The sequence below is a fragment of the Eleutherodactylus coqui genome, chromosome 10, assembly GCF_035609145.1.
Source record: "Eleutherodactylus coqui strain aEleCoq1 chromosome 10, aEleCoq1.hap1, whole genome shotgun sequence".
NCBI classification, from domain to species: domain Eukaryota; kingdom Metazoa; phylum Chordata; class Amphibia; order Anura; family Eleutherodactylidae; genus Eleutherodactylus; species Eleutherodactylus coqui.
Window position 1 is genome coordinate 31509895 of NC_089846.1, and position 22517 is coordinate 31532411.

At 46.7% G+C, this 22517-nt stretch overlaps 1 protein-coding gene across 2 annotated transcripts; it reads right to left on the reverse strand.

Moving 5' to 3' along the window:
• Positions 1 to 746: 746 nt before the first annotated feature.
• IDH3G (isocitrate dehydrogenase (NAD(+)) 3 non-catalytic subunit gamma) lies at positions 747 to 22298 on the reverse strand. Of its 2 annotated transcripts, XM_066580770.1 has the most exons (13): positions 22178 to 22298; positions 19685 to 19720; positions 14234 to 14331; positions 14041 to 14156; positions 13646 to 13706; positions 12118 to 12250; positions 11450 to 11583; positions 11277 to 11379; positions 9313 to 9459; positions 9107 to 9201; positions 8946 to 9006; positions 5899 to 6003; positions 747 to 1056 (listed from the first exon to the last, which is right to left on the reverse strand). In XM_066580770.1, exons 1-12 carry the CDS (start codon positions 22253 to 22255, stop codon positions 5902 to 5904), a joined length of 1164 nt encoding a protein of 387 aa, XP_066436867.1. In that variant the 5' UTR covers positions 22256 to 22298; the 3' UTR covers positions 747 to 1056; positions 5899 to 5901. The 2 variants fall into 2 exon arrangements, with proteins under 2 accessions (XP_066436867.1, XP_066436868.1); XM_066580771.1 differs by lacking the exons at positions 19685 to 19720; positions 22178 to 22298 and adding an exon at positions 15572 to 15839.
• Between the last annotated feature and the right edge of the window lie 219 nt (positions 22299 to 22517).

Consider the following 22517-nt stretch of genomic DNA (forward strand, 5'->3'; position numbering starts at 1 on the left):
CGCCTAGAGGAAAGAAGGTTTCTACACCAACATAAAAGGGGGTTCTTTACTGTAAGAGCAGTGGAACATAGAACTCTCTGCCTGAGGATGTGGAGATTGTGAACTCAATAGAACAGTACAAAAGGGGCCTGGATGTCTTCTTGAGAGTAATAACATTGCAGGTTATAGTCACTGATTACTGCAGAAGGGTCGGTGGTCAAAGGGGCCTGGATGTCTTCTTGAGGGTAATAACATTAGAGGTCACAGTCACTGATTACTTCAGATGGGTCGGTGGTCCCGGGATTATTATTCTGGCCATATTTGGAGTTAGAAAGTAATTTTTTCCATGAAAAGAAGAAAATTGGCTTCTACCTCACGGAGTGTTTGCCTACCTCTGGATCAACCTTGGGGCGGCAATAGACTGAACTAGATGGAAATGTGTGCTTTTTTGGCCTCACACACTGGCAGGTGTTAAGGGGGTTTTCCTCCTTTTTAAGGGTTTGTTTAGGTAAAAATCAAGAAAGTTGAGTCCTTTCTAATCCTAAACATTGCCAGATTTCCAATTCCGTGGGGCTGACCTACAAAACACAACGCAGTCAATGGAGAAGAGGGACGCCATTTCTATTGGACATAAAAATCTGAATATGGTGGGAGTCGCTACAAGGTTGCGTCTCGTCTACGAGACGAGGTTATATATAACCGGCGTGCATAGAGCCCTATATGGAAGGAGACCGATTCCTCCATCACAGATGACAGCAAGCAGAAACTGGTTTATTTATGTCTTTATTGTAAGATGACGACACAAGAGTAACTCCAGCGTACAAACACATCAGAGCTCACATTACACATACTGTGACCGGTCTACAGACTGCCGCACCTCTATGTAAAGCACAGCGTGATGTCCCCAAGCCGATCAACAGAACTCCAGACTTACAGTACGTGCAGCCATTGTGATAGAAGAGCTGAAGCCGGTGTAGTAACAGAAGCGCTGGAAGTAGTAGCAGTCCCTGGTAATGATGGTGGAGGCGAGGAGTGTAGAACACACGAGGGGGGGAGGTTTCATATAAGGCCAATATCCTAAAAAAAAACAAAAAACCAGAAGACGTGTCATTTAAATCTTAAAGGGAACCTGTGAGCACGATTTTGCGGTTTAAACAGCCCTTGCCATAGTGTTGACGTCACCTTGAGCGGGGTCTTGTTACTTATGAAGCTCCGCCACTCCAGTATTCCGGTTTATACATTTCTCACCAGATATTCTAATTTATTCCAGTTGCTCCTCCTGGCCCGCCCAAAACGAGCCCTTCAAACAGCAAACCCCGCCCCCTTATTCCTCCACTTGAAATCCTGCGCATGCGTACAGAGCAGGAACTACTAACAGCGCAGTTTACTTCTTTAGTGTTCTTGAAGGATCTTAGAAGTCTTCTAGAGACCTCCAGGAACTTCGATGCGCCCGCCAGCAGTAATGTAGCAGGGCAGGAATCCTTGAGCACAGAGTTTGCTTGAGATTTCTAGAGAAGCTATACATTTGCATAACAGTCCATCACATCACAGAGACATGCCAGGAGCCGGAGAACTTACAAATTCTGACTCGAGCCAAAATCTGACCTTTTCAGCTCATTTGCATACCAGACGGGAAAACGTTAAATAAAGATTGTAAACGGTACTGTTTAGGCTAAACACATCCAATGCACACATCCCCCAGAGACAGGTATAATGCACACAACCATCAGTGGCTCTGATCCAGGCTTCTAGGACTGATCGCCTTTTTCCCTGTGATGCAAATTAACTAAAATGTATCCAGGTGGTTTTTTTGCCGCCTTCTGGATCAACAGGCTTAAGGAAGCCATAATACTAAAATGTTTAAGGCCCCCTGTCCACGATATTCCGCTGCGGGGAAGGAGGGGGGCGCTGACAGATAGGCTCACCGTGGTGGCAAATTGCGGCATGCTGCGATTTGAATCCCGCAAGCGGAGAATCGCTTTGATTCTCTGTTCGTGAAGCCGCTGTACTGTCGCCGCGGGTAACGCAATGAACAATCGCCTGTGGATAGCCTTAAGGGTACCTGCACTTTTTTTTCCTATGTACAGAATAGGTGATTCTAAGCATTTTTGCAATGGGTTTTGTTAGCCTGTTCTGTATATGTTTCTTACAAAACTCCTCTTCTGCTATGCCGATAAGTGAAGGCAGCAATGAGAAAGCTGTCTTCACCTCACTGCATAGCAGCCATTCAGCTGTGCCTGCACCTGTGCTCCATAGAACTGCAGACACAACTATTCCCATATTAGTGTCTACGTGCCTATACATTTTTTTAAAATTTATATAGCCCTGTGCCCCCTAGTCCCAGCGTTTTACTGCTATCCCTGCTCATGTTCTGCCACGCTGTGAAGGAGAGAAGCCCTTCTATTTTGCAGACGGCCTCTCTCTTTTCAGCGCTCGCCCCTTGCCAGACCCAGTGCATCAGGTGTACACTACTATATGTCACAACCCGTTGCACTGAGCCCTTGTCAGTGCATCAGCGCCTCATGTGGCACAGAGTGTTAAGGCAGCAGAATGCAGTTCTAAGCTCTCGCTCACAACCTGAAGGTTGCGAATTCAAATTCCATGCTTCAGGTAGCCGGCACAAGGTCGACTCAGCCTTTCATCCTAAAGAGGTTGGCAAAATGAGTATCCAAATTACCTGAAATTGCTGCGGAATAAGTTGGCGGTATACAAATAAGTCCCTTTCGCCTCCTTCACAACGTGCAGCCGGGGGGACAGCAGTAAAACACTGATTATTGGGGAATATGTGGGAATTTGCTGATGCAAAGTTGGGTATTCCAAATACACCATTTCATACATTTACAGAAATTAACATACGGTTTAAAAAAATAGTTGTTTCCATCACAGATGTGCTAGAGAGATGTGGTGGGGGCATGTGCCCCAGGGGAGGTATGTAAATAAAGGGCAAGTACAGCACATGCCCCGTGTGAAGTAAATTGGGTTCCACAAACATACAAATAAATGTGAACATATAAAACACATAGTAGCGTGCAGCCTGTACTGCAAGCCCCAGGGGAAGATCTTTTAATGTGTAAGGCCCAGGATCGGAGACACTTGAGATGATCGCAGATCCTGGGCTCAGCCAGTCAACCTACCCATCATGTCCCCCTTTCTGATGTGAGGCGGAAAACTGTTCAGCAACAGGCAAACAGTGGAAGAGAAACTAAGATGTTATCACTCTAGCGCCATCTTGTGTGTAACTGTAGCCACTACGTTTGAGCTTTATGATACGTTGCAAAGGTAAGACAAAATGCAGGATAGATGAGTTTTATTGTCGCTTCACACAATCCTCACTGTCACAGTCTTCAAGAACTTCCCAAAGGCGGCCACACCCCTAGATTAGGCCACTCCCATTACACCTCAGGGCAGCCAGCCCTATGCTAAAGCTCTTCCTTAATACCATGCTCCTCTATTACCTGTGGTCCCACAGAGATGCAAATAAGGGAGATGGAATATTACCTCCACAGTGCCACCTATTGGAAGGCAGCATTCCTTCAAGCCAAAGTCAGACTCTTTATACAAGCCTTGTAACAATGACCGGGAATTAAAAGCAAAGCCAGACTCCATGCACAAACAGCTGTTTCAGGGTATTTGCCCTTCATCGGTGTACAGTAGGAGTCTGGCTTTGCTAGTGAGAGGCCTGGGATGGGGGTCAGAATCGCTATCTTTTCTCTTTAGGGAGAGCAACTAGACTGTGAGTGAGGGGACTCAAAGGGCCATTTATGCTCCTCTGGGTAATATGCAAATAAGGGAGATGGAATACTACCTCCACAGTGCCACCTATTGGAAGGCACAGAGATGACCACCACTCCATTTATCCAGGGGAAGGGGAAATCTGTCTTTTGCGTTTATTTTTTTACAGCATGAATCATGCAGCATAAATGACAGGATACATTGTATCTGCGGATTGTTATGATTACTATAATCCCAAAAATACATTTTTTTTTAGGTTTTTTTCCACTTTTGCACAACTAAAACAAAATTATTATTTTTTGGGGGGGGGGGGGGGGGGGCTGCTGCATTCTAAGTCCCAGAACTTTTATTTTTTACATTTTTCCATGGCTGGAGATCTGTGAGGTCAGTTTTTTTACGTAACGAGCTGCAGTTGTTCCTGGCACCGTTTTGGGGTACATATGTTTTTTATTGCGATTTTTGGGAAGCAAAATGAACAAAATAAGCATTCTGGCTCCGTTCTTTTATGTTTTTCTTTTGCCCTACAGGATAAATAGTATGTTCAATTTGCTGTACAGGTTGTTACAGATGCAGCGATAGCAAATGTGCAATTTTAATTTTTTTTCTTTAAAAGGGGGGAAAATTGGCAAAAAAAGTTTTTTTTAAACCACTATTATTTCACCCTTTCTTTGTTCTTTTTAACGTTTCTATTTTTAAAATTTTCTTTACACACTTATGTCGCTGTGGGGGACCTGAACCCATGCTTGTACGATCGCTATAATACTACTGCTAGCAATCATATGCCATGACAGACTCGGACGGGCTCCCACTATGAACTCTTTACATGCTCTAATCAACATTGATCGGTGTTCTCACCGATCTCCGCTGTTGCAGAGTGAGGCTGGCTGTCATCTCCCGCTGCAGATGGCACGGGCTCAGCTTCTGGGCGTGTGCTATACACAATGAATTCAATGAATGTCCGAGCGCTGCCTGTGATTGGCTGAGAGCTCAGCCAATCAGACACAGTGCTTTCAACCAAATACACAGATCTTCAGTAAAGAGTCGGGATGCCAAGCGGCAAGACCCCCCGGACCCCGACATAGGGGGGAAAGGCGAGTATATATATTTTTTTTATTTTTTATACAAGCTAGGGATGGTTTTCAGGGAAGGGCCTATATTTCAAGCCCCCCCCTCCCCCTCACAAAAAAAAAAAAAAAAATCACTTCTGGGGTTGCCGGCATCTCATTGCTTTCAATGGGGCCGGTGGCTGTAGCATCATATCTCCTAAACTATACTAAATATTTTTAAAAACATTACACTCCCAAGTTCAGAAAAAAAAACAATTTAAATTGCTAATAAAAAGTGACATTTAACCTGTAAATAACTCAAAAATGTGTCACTAAAGTGGTTAAAGGTTCTGAAGAAAGCCAGAATTGTGCCTAAGCAAAATGATGATTAATCACATTAATCTAATTGCCCACTAGCTGAGTTCTTCTTCCATAAGGTCCTTGTAAGATATCTTGTGGAGGGTATGATCAAATAGCATTTGACGCAGAATCCCTGCCGATTGTCATATATGAAAGAGTCGGAGTCTGGGAAAATTGAGGAGTCGGAGGTTTGGCTTACTGACTCCACAGCCCTGCCCTAGGGTTTTAATGGGCATACATGTCGCAGTGCATAAGATGCATATTTTTCCATACATGGATCTCAAATCATGAAAAAATATTACGCGCCATGTTAATTCACGCTGTGGACTCCACCCCAAGTCCACGCTGAGAAATCCACCCTTGGATTTGCCCATTTAGAAAGACTTCATCCACATGTAGATCCGCAGAAGTGCAGATATGTTGCAGGAATACCTGTCTTAACACTGGATTCTGCCATATACTACGGATGTGTTCACACGTGGAGGATTGTCTGCTGCGGATTTACAAGCAGATTCACGCCACTTGGTGCAGATCTGCACCAACCTTCATGCCTTCTGTTGTAGTGGATTATTCCGCTGTAGAAAATCCGCACCAAATCCGCTACGTGTGAGCGCACCCTATATGCATGGAGTTCTCCTTATTACCTGCAATATATTGCCGACTGGTGGCCTCCCTGGGATGCTGTAGCTCCTGGCACCTCATGCCATCCCGGAGCTCCTGGCACCTCATGCCATGCCGGGGTCACAACGATATAATCTGCAATCGCTATAGGTTATCTTACCTCTCAAACAGTTACTGCACGGCCGTTCTTCACAATAATCTGTCTGCAGATGGACTGGACGACTTCGGAGGTGGTCCCCTGACCCCCTATATCAGGAGTGTGCATCTGCGGAGAAGGAGAAAAACATCAGTCACCATGACCGCACGGACATGTTGGTCTATGTTTTATGGTGGTTCTTCTTCTGGTGGACTAAAGTCAGCTTCTTGGCGGTAGGAACAAACCAAATCTCTTCCTCTTACAGCAGCTTACGGTCTCCCTAGAGGTACGGAGGACCTGCAGTTGCCTTTCTGCAATCAATCATAAGTTGACATTTGTCAACTTGCCCTTTAAAACTATAATTAAAGTGGTTGTCCAAGAACATCGACAACCTAGAGGGCTCGGGGTCCATAACTACCAGTGCAAAGCTGCTGCAAAGAGCATGAGCGAAAGTAGTATACATATATATGATGATTGACTTCAAAGAGCATCATGGAGACAACAGCAGATCTGCCAGCAGCTTACCACCACAATCTGCTCATTGTTAAAGGGATATTCCCTTTTTGGACATTTACGGCGTATCCATGAGACCTGCACTTATCTCTTCCCCCAACTTGGTTCACAGACTCTTGCTCTCCACGGCCACCGGTGGCCAAGATTACAGAAAGAGCTGAACTAGCTATTCTACACTGTTTCCGCAACTCCCAAAGAAGTGAATGGGGTTTAAATGAACCACGAGCCAAGCAATTTCCACATCCTAGAAGTGAAGGAAACAGTGTAGCACTGAAAAACTTTCTAAGTGTGTTGAAATAGGGAAACAAATGCAATTGTATCATTTTTTGGGTGGGTATCTTGCTTTTACGGTGTTCAGAGTGCAGTAAAAATAACGTTAACTTTACTCTGAGGGTCAGAACGATTATGAAGATACCAAATGTATATAGTTATTATGTTTTACTACTTTTGAAAAATATAAAACTTTAAAAAAAATTTTTAAAAATGCTTTCTGTAGCTACATTCTGACCTTCAAAACTTTATTTGTCCACCAATGGATCAGTATGGAGGGGAAGGCTTGATTTTTGCAGGGTGATCTATAGTTTTTATTAGTATCAATGCACATTACATACGACTTTTGATCACTTTTTATTCCATTTTTTGTTTTTTTTGCGTGGCGGGGTGAAAGAAAACAAAAATGCAATTCTGCCATTGCGTTTTTTTTTCTTATTTGCGTATAAGCCTAGCTATACTCGAGTATATACTAGCTAAAGAAAAAATGCAATACTCATCTCCCAGCCGGCTGTGTAAGTAAGCTTTGTGATTGGATCGAGCGCCAGCCAATCACAGCCGGAGCTCGATAAACCAATCACAGCCATTCAGTGATGTCATCCACTGAATGGCTGTGAGTGAACAAGCGCCGGTTGTGATTGGCTTGCCCTCGATCCAATCACAGCGCTTACCTACACAGCGCTGACGGCGGGGGAATTCAAAGCTGAGCATGGAGATGACAGCGGGGAGAATTCTCAAGCAGCTTGCCGCACCGCCGGGGAGACCATCACACCGGGAACACAGACGACGTGTGGGAGGGAAGTACTGCTGGTTTTTTTTTGTTGTTTTTTTTTTACCTCACTCGAGTATAAGCCAAGGTGGGCTTTTTCAGCATTAAAAAATGTGCTGAAAAACTAGGCTTATACTCGAGTATATATATATTTTTTCATTCCTTAAATTTAACTTTCCTTTGTTTTCTTAAGTCCCCATTGGGGAGTTGAACTTATGATTGTTTGATCGCTTGTACAATATACTGCAGTCCCTTAGTATTGCAGCATATTGTAATTTTACTGGCAGCCTATTAAGCCCGGCTACGAGCATGGCTTAACAGACTGAAATACAAAACAGCCCTGGGAGCCTTCATAAGGCTCCAGACTATCTTGTGAACCCATTAGCTTAAGACGATTGTGTCACGGATTGGCAGACTGGATGGTTTAATCAGTTTTGTCAAATCGAAGCTAGCTCTGATGACGGCCGTTAGTGTCGGCTGTCAGAAACAGCCGACAGCCACCAGGTATGAGGCCAGGCCAGCTCCCGAGCCTGCTTCATACAACCCTTTGCAATCTATGATGGATCTATCTGTCACAGCATACAATGGGTTAATGCAGCTGCATCACAACATGGCAAGAATCCAATATTTATTAATTCTATGGCAAATCGTTCCGCTTGTACCAAAGAGCTCATCATTTCCATAAAAGCACCTGGGAAGTTCTCAGTCGATTGAGAATGCGCTAATAACTGGCATCTAATGAATTTAACCGATTTCAATGCCTTCCAATCAGATTGTCACCACAGACAAAAAGTTAAAGGGGTTCTGACATAAATAATGTTTTTATGCTTTAGCAGCCATTGTTCCCTGGTCTGCCTAATGGACCCAGGGAACCCATGGTTTAATGGCTGCTAAAGCATAAAAAGATAATACTTACCTGTTCTTCTGTTGTTGTCGACATCGGGGGGGTCATCTCCCGGCAGGCGCTGCTCTTCCTCTTCTTCCTCCACGAGCCGCGCCGCTCCGGGATCGCGCGCATGCGCAGTGGAGAGGTGCCCTCTGACAGGAGTCAGGACGGGCTACGTCTCCACTGCGCATGCGCAGCACTCCAGAGTTCAGCAGGACGGACGGGCCGCCCACAGCAAGCACTGCTTGTGACGTGCTTGCTGTGGGCGGTCCGTCCGTTCACCTCGGAAGTGCCTGACGGACGGACCAGAGCAGGAAGCGGTCTTTTTGACCGCTCCTGCTCTGCTTTAAAGGCACAGAAGAAGATGCCGGCTGGAGGGGACATGCCTGGCGATCGGGCCAGGCCAGGCAAGGTGAGTACAATTTTTTTTTTTTGATGTCAGAACCCCTTTAACGCTAACTTTTGGGAAGAGCTTGTCTGTATGAATACATCTATATGTGCTCCTGTCATGGTGATGACTGCTGGACGCTGAGCGGTGGTCACATATAGGGGTAGCGATATCCCCCCAGCACAGGATGCTCTGTCTGGAGTGGGTCCAGCTCTCCAAGAACACAAGGCCTCTGATGAACTTACCCGGTGCTCATTCATACTGCCCAGAATAGCTTTACGGATGGAGGTGGCGTAACTGTGCAACCTGCCAAAAGAAGAGCCGCTTCATTATATGCTGCCTATGGGACAGTATACAGACAGGAGATATACTGAAAACGGAGAGTGGAGTGAAGAGCTGCTCATACTTTAGATGGTCCAACATCATACAGCTGGCCAGCAGCATGGCCGTCGGGTTGGCGATGTTCTTGTTGGCTATACTCTTCCCAGTGTTTCTAGTTGCCTGTAAGATGAGAGAATCAGATTTGTTACGCAGCTCATTGGAAGGGTAACAAAAGCCTATTAAACGTTTTTGTAGCTTGTGTGCCTTGGACCTAAAGGAAACCTGTCTTACCGTTTCAAACACCGCATACACACTGCCATAGTTCGCTCCGGGTACGAGGCCAGGGCCGCCAACAAGCCCAGCGCAGACGTTGTTAACGATGTTCCCGTACAAGTTAGGCATCACCATAACATCGAACTGCTGGGGGTTGGATACGAGCTGCAAAAACAGAAGTACATGACTAGTAAATGTAGAAGAACCCCTCCGTTGCTTCCATGAGTCTCATAGAAGTAAATGGAGAGAACCGCGCAAATGCACCGCAACCTGTCTTCATTTTGCACCTGGATGCAGCAGCCGGTGACCTCACTGATCACAGGTGCAGATCGCATAGGTGGGATATTTAAAGGAGTTCTGCCAACATGCACGACCCCTTTAAGAATGCGGGGCTTGGAGCATATGGCTGATCACCCCGGACGTCGCTCTCAGCACCCCTGGCAAACAGCTGACTCTGCCGGGGGAATTGTATGGCCAGCGAGACATTTCCCCTACAGGGCAAACGTAGTATTACAAGGCGGCCACTCGCATGAATGACCATCCTATAATACAAGGAAGGCACATGGTCCTCTCACAGAGCAACGCTGTATTCCAGCCACACAGTGGGTCCTACGCAGAGAACAGCGCTTTATGTCGTTCAGGGAATGCCATTTTGGCATAACCCCTTTAATCCCCCCTTTTTTTTTCATTTTCAATTTTTCCTCCCCACTTAAAGAAAAAAAAGTCAAAAGTCCTTTATTTATCCATCGACGTCGCTGTATGAGGGCTTGTTTTTTGCGGGACGAGTTGTATTTTTCAATGGTGCTATTTAATGTGCCATATAATGTACTGAAAAACTTTTTAAATATTCTAAATGGAGTAAAACAAATTAAAAAAAAAACGACATTCCGCCATCTTTCGGTGCATCTTGTTTTTACGGCGCACAAACTGCAACAAAAATGACACGATACTTTGTTTTATGGGTCGGTATGATTGCTATGATACCAAACTTGTACAGGTTTTTTTTGCTGCACTTCTTTATTTTTTTTCAAAGACATTTAATTTTCTACAATTATTTTCTGCCGCCATCTTCTGCACGCAATAACTTTTTTATTTTTCCGCCGACGTCGTTGTGCGAGGGCTCATTTTTTGCGGGGCCTCCTGTAATTTGCGTTGGTACCATTTCGGGATACATACGATGTTTTGATCACTTTTTATTGCATTTTTTCTAGAAGTCAGGGAGACTGAAAAAGTGCATTTCTGGCATTCTTTATTTCTTGTTGACGATGTTGATCACGCGGGGTAAATAGAGCGTTACTTTGATAGATCAAACTTTTACGGATGCAGCGATACCAAATATGTATTTTTGTTTTATTATTTAGATTCTTTTATTGCAAATATGACAAAAGGTTTTGTTTTTTACTTTTATTACTTTTTTTTTTTTTTTTTTTTTTACTAATTAGTAAAACTTTATTGTTCTTATTTTTACTTGCCATAGCATTACATCATACTATGATCGGGCATCCAATCTATCAAGCCACCCCACAAGAATAGCTTGATAGGCATTCTGCCAAGACAGCCCTGGTGCTTCTCAGAAGGCCCCCGGCTGTCATGACACCTGCACGACTTCCTGCGATCTCATCGCGGGGGGCCATACGGGACCCCCGAACATTGTTCGGGAGATGTAAATGCCGCTTTCAGAATGGACAGCAGAATTTGAAAAGTTAACAACCCCCGATGAGGCGCGGCTCGTCGGTGTTGTTGCTGCTGGGTGTCAGCTGTAAGAAACAGCCAACATCCAGGATGTATGAAGAGAGATTGCCCCGCGATCTCTCTTCATACATAGACCGCTCATACAGGCAGTCAAAAGGCGTATCGGCGGTCATTAAGGGGTTAAAAGACTCCGTAATAATGTTGAGGTGGTGAGCACACAGAAAAAACTCCTCCCTGATCGCAGGGCAGAAAGAGAGCTTGGCAGATAAGATGATGCCATCTGCGCTTACCTGCATTGTGGTGTTGTCAACGATCATACTCTCAAAAGTGATATCTGGGTAACCGGAGGCGACTTCCTTGCAGCACTGAAGGAACAGTCCGTCCCCGAGTTTCCTGCGGAGATATTCAGTAAGTCAGACTGCGCCGGCATACAGTCCCGCCCGCTACGAGTACCCCAACCTACATGATGTTAGCCTTGTGCACAGCCGTGATCTTCTTTCTTCCATTCTCTCGTGCCAGTTTGAAAGCATAGTCGGCGATACGCAGCGAGTTAGCCCGGGTGATGATCTTCAGGCTCTCCACCACCCCGGACACACTCTGCAATACAAACATAGAGCCATGTACAACGACATACGGTATATAGAGGGCTCAATGCCTCTTGAGGGTGAGCCTTGTTTTGTGGAGTCATCCATCTTGGTTTGGGTTCTCTCCTTACCTTAGGGCCGGGTGCGCACCTAACGTGCGTGCGAGTTGTGCCCAAGCCTCTCAGGCGCGATTTACATCAGACAGCACCCAAAGGGCATTGACAAGCATTAGCACGTCCCATTTATCATCCATAATACGGAGAAATAGCATATGCAATTAATTTTTTAATGCGGCCCATGTGAAAAACCGTCAATCCGCATAGCCCCACAGGCTATAATGGGGCATGTTCTGCCTGTGAACTAACACGGACAGCGCACGGCCCGAAATACGTGAGTGCGCTGGAGGCCTAAAAGTTAATTAAGCACTAAAACATGGCAAGTGGAGTGATATAGTTGAACGTAGTACGGAGACATCCCAAAGTAAAAGCGCAATTGTCCCGTCTCTTCCGTCTTCCAACCCGCTGCCTCCGTCCCATCATCATCTCACCTCATGCTCCAGGCTGCTGTACTCCCCTTCTGTATTCTCCCGCACTATCAGGATGTCGATGTCCTTATGACGGGTCTGCACACCGGGCAAACTCTGACAGTGGATGACATTGGCGTAAAGATCTAAGCTGGTACTGAGAAGTAAAAGACAAACCACATTAGAATAGGCGACGGTGTAATATCTGTAGGGCGGCTTCTCCTTTACATATCATACTCTTCTATCACCTTCAGCCCATATAAAAGGGTCTTAAGAAGTCAAAAGACAGAGACGTTTACGCAAGTACGTCTTACGGTAGCATCTTCACATTTAGGCTTAAAGTGGTTGTTCTAAGATCAACTTTTCTCACTTGTTCATAGTATAATGGATAAAAGTCTGATCGATGGGGGTCTGACCGCTGCGACCACCACTGATCCCTAAAAAAGGGGGTCCCATGTTCTCCTATTCTTGCCAGCGAGGAGAAGATTGAATGGAGTGGGGCTGACGGACGTAGCCAAGTACAAGCGCTTGGCTATCTCTCTAAGTCCCGCTGAAGATGAATGAGGTGGCACCGCACATGATCGACTGCCATTACGTTCAATCTCCTCCCACATTAAGGAGAAAAGGGGGACATGGGACCCCTATTCTCGAAATCGGTAGGTGTCTAATCGGTGAGACTTCCATCACTCAATGGATAGGTAATAAAAGTCAATCTTGGCACAACCCCTTTAAGGCCCATTGATTGTGCCTGAGCGATCTGAACGCTTCTTCACCCGATCATTGCTCTGTGTAAACTGGGCAGAGATCAGTCGACAGATGAGCAAACGTTCGTTAGCAGATTTTATCTTTTATGCAGCCAGAAAACTGATCAATTTGGGCAGCACATCCCCCCGTGCAAAAGGAGGTGTGCCGCTGACAGCAATGAAAGTGCATGGGGGAAAGTGCATGAATCGGCCAGTGTAAAGGACAGGTAAACGAGCACCGATCTAGATGATCGGCGGTGGTTTAAGGCCGAATACCCATGGCCGGGTTGGATTCTGACTGTGAAATCTCGTAGCGGAATCAGACCCCAGAGACACATATTCACCTGTCCAGATCCACCCTGCGTGTCTCGGCTGTCCCGCATGTGCAGTGCAGGGCATGATGACGTGGCTCTGTGGCGATTTCAAAATTTCGTGCATCCCTAATCTACTCTTCAAAATTGACATTTTGGAATCGCCGCGGATCGGACAGCTTCCACTGACTGCAATGGAAGCCGTCCGTGCGATTTCTGGCACCAAATAGAGAATGCTGCGATTTTTCCCTGCGAGCGGAAAATCGCAGTTGATTTCCACTAGTGGGCAGGGAAGAATCTTTTAACATAGCAGGCTATGGACGGACATTGCTGTGGAATTCGCAGCGGGCATCTGGCCATGTCTTTCGCAGCAAAAATCTGTCCATGGTCATTGGACCTTAGGCTGATATTCTCAGGTGTGAAAGGGCTCTTACTGCGGCCGGCATCAAATCATTCTGAAGACCTCCCAAACTCATAGACCTGTATGCAATAACTTACCGAAGCAGATTATTCCGGGACAGGTGAGACGGCGGCATGTTGTGGTTTGTCTCAATATTACCTGACCAGAAAAAAGGAAACGTACAATTATTTTCAGCATTGGTCAATACTAAACAAACATATAAGGGCGGTTTCACATCTGCGTCGGAGGTTCTGTCGCAGATCTGTCTGCAAATACCGGGAGAAAAAGTGATGCAACAGGGCTTTTTCTTCCATCCCAAAACCAGCAGCTGGGCATCATGAGGACAGGCCCCTATTATAGTCAATGGGCTCCATTCGGCATCGTTTGGTTCCACCCAGAGACAGAACCGTTCGGCCACGGGGATTCCCTTTTTTCTGCAGGAAAGCGGAATCCCAAGTGCACGTGTGAACCCCCCCCTAAGACGGATCAATACCTTTAAGTGCCACCCTGTTCCTCCGGATGGCGGTTATGGCGTTCTGAATGTCTTCTTCATCTGTCATAGTGGAGTTCACATTCACCACCTCAAAATCCACCGGCACACAGGCATGTCTGGAAGAGTAGACGGCGCCATGTAGTAACAGCGGAACAAGCAGCCAGGGATGTGATCTACCAGAAGGGGAACTCACCTGAAAACCTCTTTAACGTGAAGGGCAAGTTCCGGGCCAATGCCATCCCCCGGGATCATCGTCACGGTGTGTCTTCCTCCATACTTGGCAGGTGGAGGCTAGAACCAGACATACAGGAACGATATCAGACATTGGAATGGCGATGGGGAACGTTCAGCCAACACCATCACTGCCAAATCTCCATAGACATCAACTAGGTCTACGCTAAGAACTAAAGGGTTGCTCATGATTTGAAAGCAGGGACTGCTTTTTTTTCTGGAAACAGCGCCGCTCTTATACATGGGATTTTTCCAGTACTGCAACATATAGCCATTAAAATCATTCAAAGTTTGTGCCAGGATTATCGTCATCCCCCATCCGCAGGACAGAAGAGAACTTTCAGATCAGTGGAAGTCTGACGGTTTGGACCTCACCGATTCCAAGAACAAAGGTCTTGAAGGTCTCCACTTGACTGTAACGGCAGGCCACCATCACTTCATTCATTTCAATGGGGCTGAATGAGATAGGGCTTGAACCATACAATCTCCAGCAGTCCCAGTGAAATAAATGGAGGGGCAGCATGCATTTTCAACTGCCATTCCATTAAAGCAGACTTTTGGGGGCCCCATTCTCAGGATTGGTGAGGGTCCAAGCGGTTGGATGCCCGCCTGGTAATTCAAGCCCGATTTGTGACGATCTCATCCACACGGTGTGTAATGTAGATGCTACAGATATTCTGTGTGCGAAATCCACAACTTTTTATGCACTTTTGAAAAACTTTTGAAAAGTCAGAGCGCAATGTAAAAAGTTCTGATCAGTGGGGTCCGGGTGCTGAGACCCCCTGCTGATCGCTGTAAGAAGGGGCTGCTGCACCCACTTGAGCGCTATGCCCCTTCAGCCGTTGTCTCCTCTCCTCTTCAATAGCCATCTATGTCTCCGTCTTCAGCTTCTGGATGAAATTGGTGGTCAAAAATGTGCGCTGCCCCTCCATTCATTTCAATGGGACGGCTGCAGTTCAAGCACTCAGTTTAAAAGTGTAGTAACTCTGTAAGGTAGAGCTGCAATACCAAATACAGCCAACTAACAAGAGTGGCGCTATTTCTGCTAATAAAGCAGTCTTTTGTTTCTAATTCCGGTCAACCCCATTATTTCTCACTAATCACCTCCTCACCGCTCCCCATGGTTATTGTGATCGGTCACATCTAAGACAGTAGTGTTAAAAGAAGACACATGCCGGCGGAGGATTGCGTCAGAAAATTACGTACAGTTATGGAACGATGGGAAAGCGAAAGACATAAAAAGCACAAGGAAACTAAACGCACACAAAACGCTCAAAGACACACGCAGTGCGGTACTTACTATCATGTGCTGCTGTTAAGAGAGAAAAGGCACACAGTCAGACATGGAGGACGGAGCGCTGGAGTCACTCGCTGGAGGCGAGCAATAGACTTCAAGGAGCTGAAACCCTACATACACGACAATTACCCTTCTACTATATAAATGGCGGTGCAGAAGTAAAGCTGATTCCATCATATGTGACATACAAGAGCCGGAAGGACATGAAACCATAGAAGAACTCTGCAAGTCTGTAAAGGGCACCCGTCTTGCCCCCCAGTACCATAAACTAAGTTACTGGGACGTGACAGGGAGACGGGTGACGTATTTCTTTATACTCCCCCGCTCTGTCCAGCTCTGTAGCCCTGGCGGTGCACCAAATCTGACTCCTTTCAGAGCCCCGTAGACTTCTCCCATAGACTTCTATAGGAGAGCGCAATTACGGCAGATTTTCGGGCGCCGCGGACTTCAGGACATTGCTGGACCGTGTTAAAAAAAAAATCATCACCTGGCCCCTAACAGAACCATAACTAAGTTTATAGGGGGGCGTGACAGGATCCCTTTAACGCACCCTATAGATATTGGATGTGGGCGCCATTGGTGATACAAGATGACCTAAAACAATAGATCTCTGCTGCAGTGGAATCGGTGACAGAGGATATGCCAGGCGTATCTGGGACGCGTATCAAGTGGACTTGACATCCGACCAACGGCACCCACATCTTTTTGAATGGCCCTGCATAGCACCAAGCTATTCTGTAGATTTGGACCTTTGCTGCGTGCACATCGGCCTCCGTCAGCCATTCTGGGGGGTTTTAATGGCAAGAACAGCAAAACCCACATCGTTATTCTTACCATCAAAAATACAGGAGAGAAACGCAACCAACACCATTAAACTAATGGGGGCCGTCAGCACCGGTTTGGAACGGTTATAAACAGACGCCGTGATGGCAGTGTAAGCAGAGCGCTAAGGTAAGCTTACGTCACATAACTGGGTTAGGGCGGACGAGACACTCCGCTTCAGAAGCTGTATATGGGGTCTGTGTATAGCCACCCCTGGGGCGTGGGGAACCAAAAATGACCAATCCGCCTCACACACTACCCGATGCATTGCTAGCGTTAGGCTGGATTCATATGGACGCATTTGTGCTCACAAAACGCAGAGAATAGAATCCATTGATTTCAATGGGTTGATTCACATGCGCATATTTTGCCTGAACATTTCGGGTCATGCAAGAAAAAAAAAAAAGACCAGTGTGTTCTATTTTACGGCACTTTTGCACAGTAAAAGCCCCCATAGAAGTCAATGGGGATGTACATATTTGGAATTGAGACTAATTACTAGAGATGAGCGAGTATACTCGCTAAGGCACATTACTCGATCGAGTAGTGCCTTAGCCGAGTATCTCCCCGCTCGTCTCTAAAGATTCGGGGGCCGGCGCGGGTGACAGGTGAGTTGCGGCGGGGAGCGGGGGGGGGTAGAGGGAGAGAGAGATCTCCCATCCGTTCCTCCCTGCCGCTCCCCGCTCAGGCCCCCGAATCTTTAGGGACGAGCGGGGAGATACTCGGCTAAGGCACTACTTGCTCGAGTAATGTGCCTTAGCGAGTATACTCGCTCATCTCTACTAATTAGGCATTTCAATCGGTGTGGGGGTTTTTTTTGCATATGCCCTTGCGCACCGAATGAAGTACAGTAAAATATGCTGATGTGCACACAAAAAAGCATCGTTCATTCCACAAATAGGCTACGCTCATGCGGGCGCTCATGCGCATCCACTCGTGTGAATCTGGCCTTTGGCTGCTGTCACGCCTGTGTTAGGGTCAGTTAGGGTTTCCATGCTGCTCTGATTGGCCAGCATGGCTCATGTGGGTAGTAGTGGCCAATCATAGTAGTCTGTGGTGTCTTACGCTAATGATGTATACTAGTGCACATGGTACATCGGCTAGTCAGAGAAGCTGTGCGGCCATCTTTGTATGTCCAGGACGGGAGGGTCGCTTTAAGAGGGTCCATCAGAGACGGACCATCTTAGTGACACTGACCTGGTGGCTACAACAACATCCACTGAATGATGACATGGACAAAAGGACGTTCCAAGACTCCTTCTTATCCAAGGTGCTGCACAGCCTACCCAGAGCTCCTTTTGGCTAGAGCCTCAAAAGGAAGATGCTGTTTTGCTTCAACGTCCAATCGGTTTCAGCTCTGGACTTTGTGGGAGGGGGGGGGGGGTCGCTCAGTGAGTGCGGGTACCCCCTGCTCAGATGGTGCTGTTAGGCAATATAACGGCTGTCCCATGTTATCCTCTGTTCTCCCCACAAACAAGGGACAAGTGACCGTTTTAGAACATGAGAAACAAGGAAAGAGGAGTACAATATGCTATAGATCGGTCTCTGCAACCTGAAACTGCCGCAGAACTACAACTCCCAGCATGCTTTGAAAGCCTGGGACAGTTGGCATGCTGGGAGTTGTAGTTTTGCAATAGCTGGTGAAACGCAGGTTAGAGACCACTGCAAGAAATGTTAAAGGGATATTCTGGTCAGAAGCATCTACCACGTCTCTACTGGATGGCTGAGAAATGCTAGACTGGTGGGTGTTTAACCCACCTGCACAAGGGACCCCAATTCTACTGCCGCAAGATCACAGTAAGGTGGAGCTTAAAAGGAGCAGCAGTCGAGCGAGCGCTCTGCATCTTTGATTTTTTTTTTTTATTATAACATTTTTTTTTTTCTGTCTCTGTCGGGGACTTGAACTGGCGATCCTATGATCACTATAATACACTGCAATACTTCTGTCATCCACTTGCCATTAAAACCCACTGGCCCTCTGTTATTACATCATGATGAGACAATGACGTCACACAGGGAGCACCCTCCCTCTGTGAACCCTTTACATGCTGTTCAATATTGATTGCGGCATGTAAGGAGTTAACAGCAGGGATTGGTGTTCTGTTATCCCCCGTTTATAGAGAGGGGCGCATTATTGGGATGGGAGAAGCTGGATGGTCGTATCGATCAATTGCCGCCCCCGGGAAGTTCTGACCAGACTGTTAGGAGGTGCTGGGACCAGTGGATGCATGAGGACACACAAGGTGACCGGGCTCAGGACGCCCCCTACAGACCACCTGTAGAGAGTAGCATCTGATCATCCGACAAGCACGAGCAGCTGTTTAGTCATCCGCCATCCAGAGACAGGTGGCGCCATCGTTACACCCGTGTGTCTGTTGGACCCTTTACCATGCACTTGGCTGAAGTACATTTGGTCTCACGGTGCCCATTACAGGTGCGGCCTCTGAAACTCCCCCCACCGTCGCCCCCGTGGTTGTGAATGATGACACTTGACTGTTACAGAGTGGAACTAGATTGTCTTCAACAATGAATTCAGGTTTAGTCACTTCTTGATTTGGAAATTAGCAGAAATGTGATTTTCCGCATCAGATTTCCACATCAACAGAGTAAATTAGTAATGAGGATCCACAAGAAAAACGTGTCGAAAATACGCAGATTTTAGAGACAGAATTTATCTGGAATTTTTCCACAGTGAATTCCGCCAGGTGAACCTACCGTAAGGGCGTAGATTTAACAAGTCTCGTCCACATGGGGTTGAAAACTTCTGCAGAGAATCCGCAACATACTTGAAATACGTTACGGGTTCCAAATCCATCAAATGTCATTTTATACTGCAAAATACGGCGCTGTGGACTGGCTGCCACTTTTCTAGTGTGGAAAGTCGGCAGTGAATTTGCCCCCAAGTGAAGGGACCCTACTACTGACTTCTCCAATATCGAATTGTCTAGAAGTGTTTCAATTAAGGAGATGAGATTTGAAGAATGAATTTCATAGGTGCTTTGCCCATTAAATAAAGGTATACAACGCCTGGTTACTGACAAATCTGTACTTTTCATAAAAGATTGGTTAGCGTGAAGCATGCCAAGATGGAAACAACTTTCAGAAGCCATGTCCAGTAAACACTGTCGTAAGTTGAAGGAAACCAAGCAAGTGGTGGCCCTAGGCTAACTACATCTTCTAAAATGGTTCTACAAGATTTGATTTGGGGTATTCTTAGCGCACGCTTGCAGACGTCCTAGTCTTAACAACTGATATTCTTTAACACTACAAGGAGAATGCAAACTCTTCACTTACATAGGTCCTGTGGTGAGTCCATGCTGCAGGCAACACCTAAAAATGGTGGGATCAAGAAAATCAGAGGGGTTAGGACAATCTGTGAAGACGGTATGGAGACATATATGAAATAGTGGGGATAGTAAACGTATAAAGTCATAGAATCAAGACATACATGAGGAGCCACCAGCACACCCGGCCGGTGGGACAACGGTCCCCCAACTCCAACCAGCGGGACCAGCTATGGATACTCGGCACCATCACAACAGGCCGAAACCTTCCCAATTAGGCCAGAAGCTCTGGTGATCTCCCTCTATATACATTATATACCAGCATAACAGCACGTTATGGTGGAGATCTGAAGCCAATCAGCGACGTGTGAAAGCACCTTAAGGGTACGTTCACATGTGGCGGAGTGCCGTGGAAAATCAGGAATATTTATGCATCAAAAAAAGACTGATTTCAGCCCGTGGGGCGCTCCTCTCACCTCCCAATACCATACACACCGAGAGCATAGCGCACACCGGGAATTGTTACTGAGCACCACCGCAGGTCACGTGACTGCCCGCCAGATTCTTACAGGTAGCCATGTTTTCCTAACCCTGGGCAACCCCTCTAAAGGCCCATTTAGACACAACGATTATCGCTCAAAAGATGTCGCTCAAGCGGCTTTTGAGCAATAATTGTTGTGTCACTTACAGCGCAAGATGAGCGATCACCTTGCGCTCCGAGCGGAGGATGCAGAAGAAAAGCGGGGTATCCCTCTATCTTCTGCATCCAGCTGTTCCCCACTTCTAGCACCCAGCTGTTATACAGCCGAGCGCTCCGAGCGGAGGATGCAGAAGACAAGCGGGGTGTCCCTCTATCTTCTGCATCCAGCTGTTCCCCACTTCTAGCACCCAGCTGTTATACAGCCGAGCGCTCCGAGCGGAGGATGCAGAAGACAAGCGGGGTGTCCCTCTATCTTCTGCATCCAGCTGTTCCTCACTTCTAGCACCCAGCTGTTATACAGCCGAGCGCTCCGAGCGGAGGATGCAGAAGACAAGCGGGGTGTCCTTGTTTGTCTTCTGCATCCAGCTCTTCTCTGCTCAGAGCGCCCGGCTGCTATACAGCCTAGCGCTCCGAGCAGGGGATGAAGAACACAGCTGGACGGCTGTGTTCTTCATACCTAGCCTGTCATCAGGGAGCATGCTGAAAGACAACGATGACCGACGGCATAATGAAAAGTGCACGATGTAAGTGCAGTTACACACAACGATTATTGCTCAAAAGACGGCTTTTGAGCAAATTTTGAACGATAATCGCTTCGTCTAAATGGGCCTTAACCCCTTCGTAACCAACCTGTTTTGTGCCTTAAGGACCAAGTGATTGCCTTTGTCTCTTTTTAAGTGCCATAACTTGTTAGCAGAGCCATGTGAGGACTAATTTTTTTTTCGGGGGGTGGGGTGGGGAGTTGTATATTTGAATGGCAGCACTCTGGGGTACTTATTCGCTGTAGAACTTATGTTACTTTTTTTTGGGGGGGCATCAAAAAATCCACCATTGTTTTTGTGTTTTGCTTCGACAGGGTTTACCATTTAGTAAACATATTGTGATACCTTTCTTATCTGGATCAGCAGCAGTACGGCAATACAAAGTTTATGTTGGAAAACAATTACTCAATTGCAAGACACCTAGTGTTTTAATTTTTCTGTTATCGATTTCCCGTAGCATGCTATGGATGGTATTTGCCACAGATCCACGGTGTGAACACCCGCCGTGGATTCCGCAACAAAAATCCACCCGTGTGCAGGCAGCCTAAGCCTATGACTGTAGCCTATACGGAGGCTGGCCTAATAGCCTAAATTACACGGCAGACACGGAGGCCTTTGTCAGGCTTCCAGCTGCCATGGGAAGCCATTGGTACTTTGCGATCACATCGTGGGGTGCCAATGGGTACAGAGTCCCCTCCCCCCTGTCATCTGTTCACATGCTGCAGTGGCTATTAATTGCAGCATGTAAGGGGTTAAACTGCCAGGATCTGAGGTTTTTCCATTCATGGCTGTTAAAACAGGAGCCTGGCTGTCAGAAGTCAACCAAGCCACCGCCTTAAGAAGATGCGTGTGCGGGTTTAAAGCCCATTAGTGAGGTTAGTAAAAAGGTGGATTGCAGTCACTAAGGGGTTAAGGTCTTAAATGGGGGAATATTCCTAATTAGCATGAAGGTACCTAAAAATCCAACACTGAGGTGCTGGAACATCTGTGCCAAAGCAACAACACTGGGAAGACTATATGCTAAGCACGCACATACGTGTATATCTGCACCCTCGATTTAAGGCAGCGCTCCTCCAGTTGAGGGTTCCCAGCTATTTCAAAACTACAACTCCCAGCATGCTCTGACATTCACGGGCTGTCTAAGCATGCTGGGAGTTGTAGTTTTGCCACAGCTGGAGAGTCCAGCTTGGGGAGACACAATGGCTCAATGTGCAACATACGCTAATCATAGATACGTTTTCATAAAGTACCCGGGCACTACCTGCTGCCTGCCGCCAACCTTCACAGGGAAAGGTGACTGCAGAATCCTGGCAACTGCGGACACCGTGCGAGCTGCCATATTGGAGGCGTGAATATCGCAGCCTGCCAGGTAATTGATATGCGCATGCGCAAAGACCTACCCACTCATCACGCTGCCTGTAAATACTACGCATGCGCAGCTATTCACCCTATACTAAGGATGCGCAGAACCTGACGTGTCGAATACTACTATGCCCCGCCCTTTCTATGAGAAGAGGAAGTGAGCCGACGCCATGTTTAATACTGGTCTGAACACGTTTAAGCTATAGATAATAAAACGTTGCACGTAATTTCCCGTTTGT

What these genes read in the sequence shown, in the direction of transcription:
- IDH3G (XM_066580770.1), bottom strand. Translation starts at nt 22,255, where the DNA reads ATGGCAGCTCGCACGGTGTCCGCAGTTGCCAGGATTCTGCAGTCACCT. An exon ending in AGGTTGGCGGCAGGCAGCAG is followed by an intron (nt 19,721 to 22,177) that starts GTAGTGCCCGGG and finishes CACCATTTTTAG; the next exon opens with GTGTTGCCTGCAGCATGGAC. An exon ending in TGTATGCGGTGTTTGAAACG is followed by an intron (nt 9,202 to 9,312) that starts GTAAGACAGGTT and finishes CTCATCTTACAG; the next exon opens with GCAACTAGAAACACTGGGAA.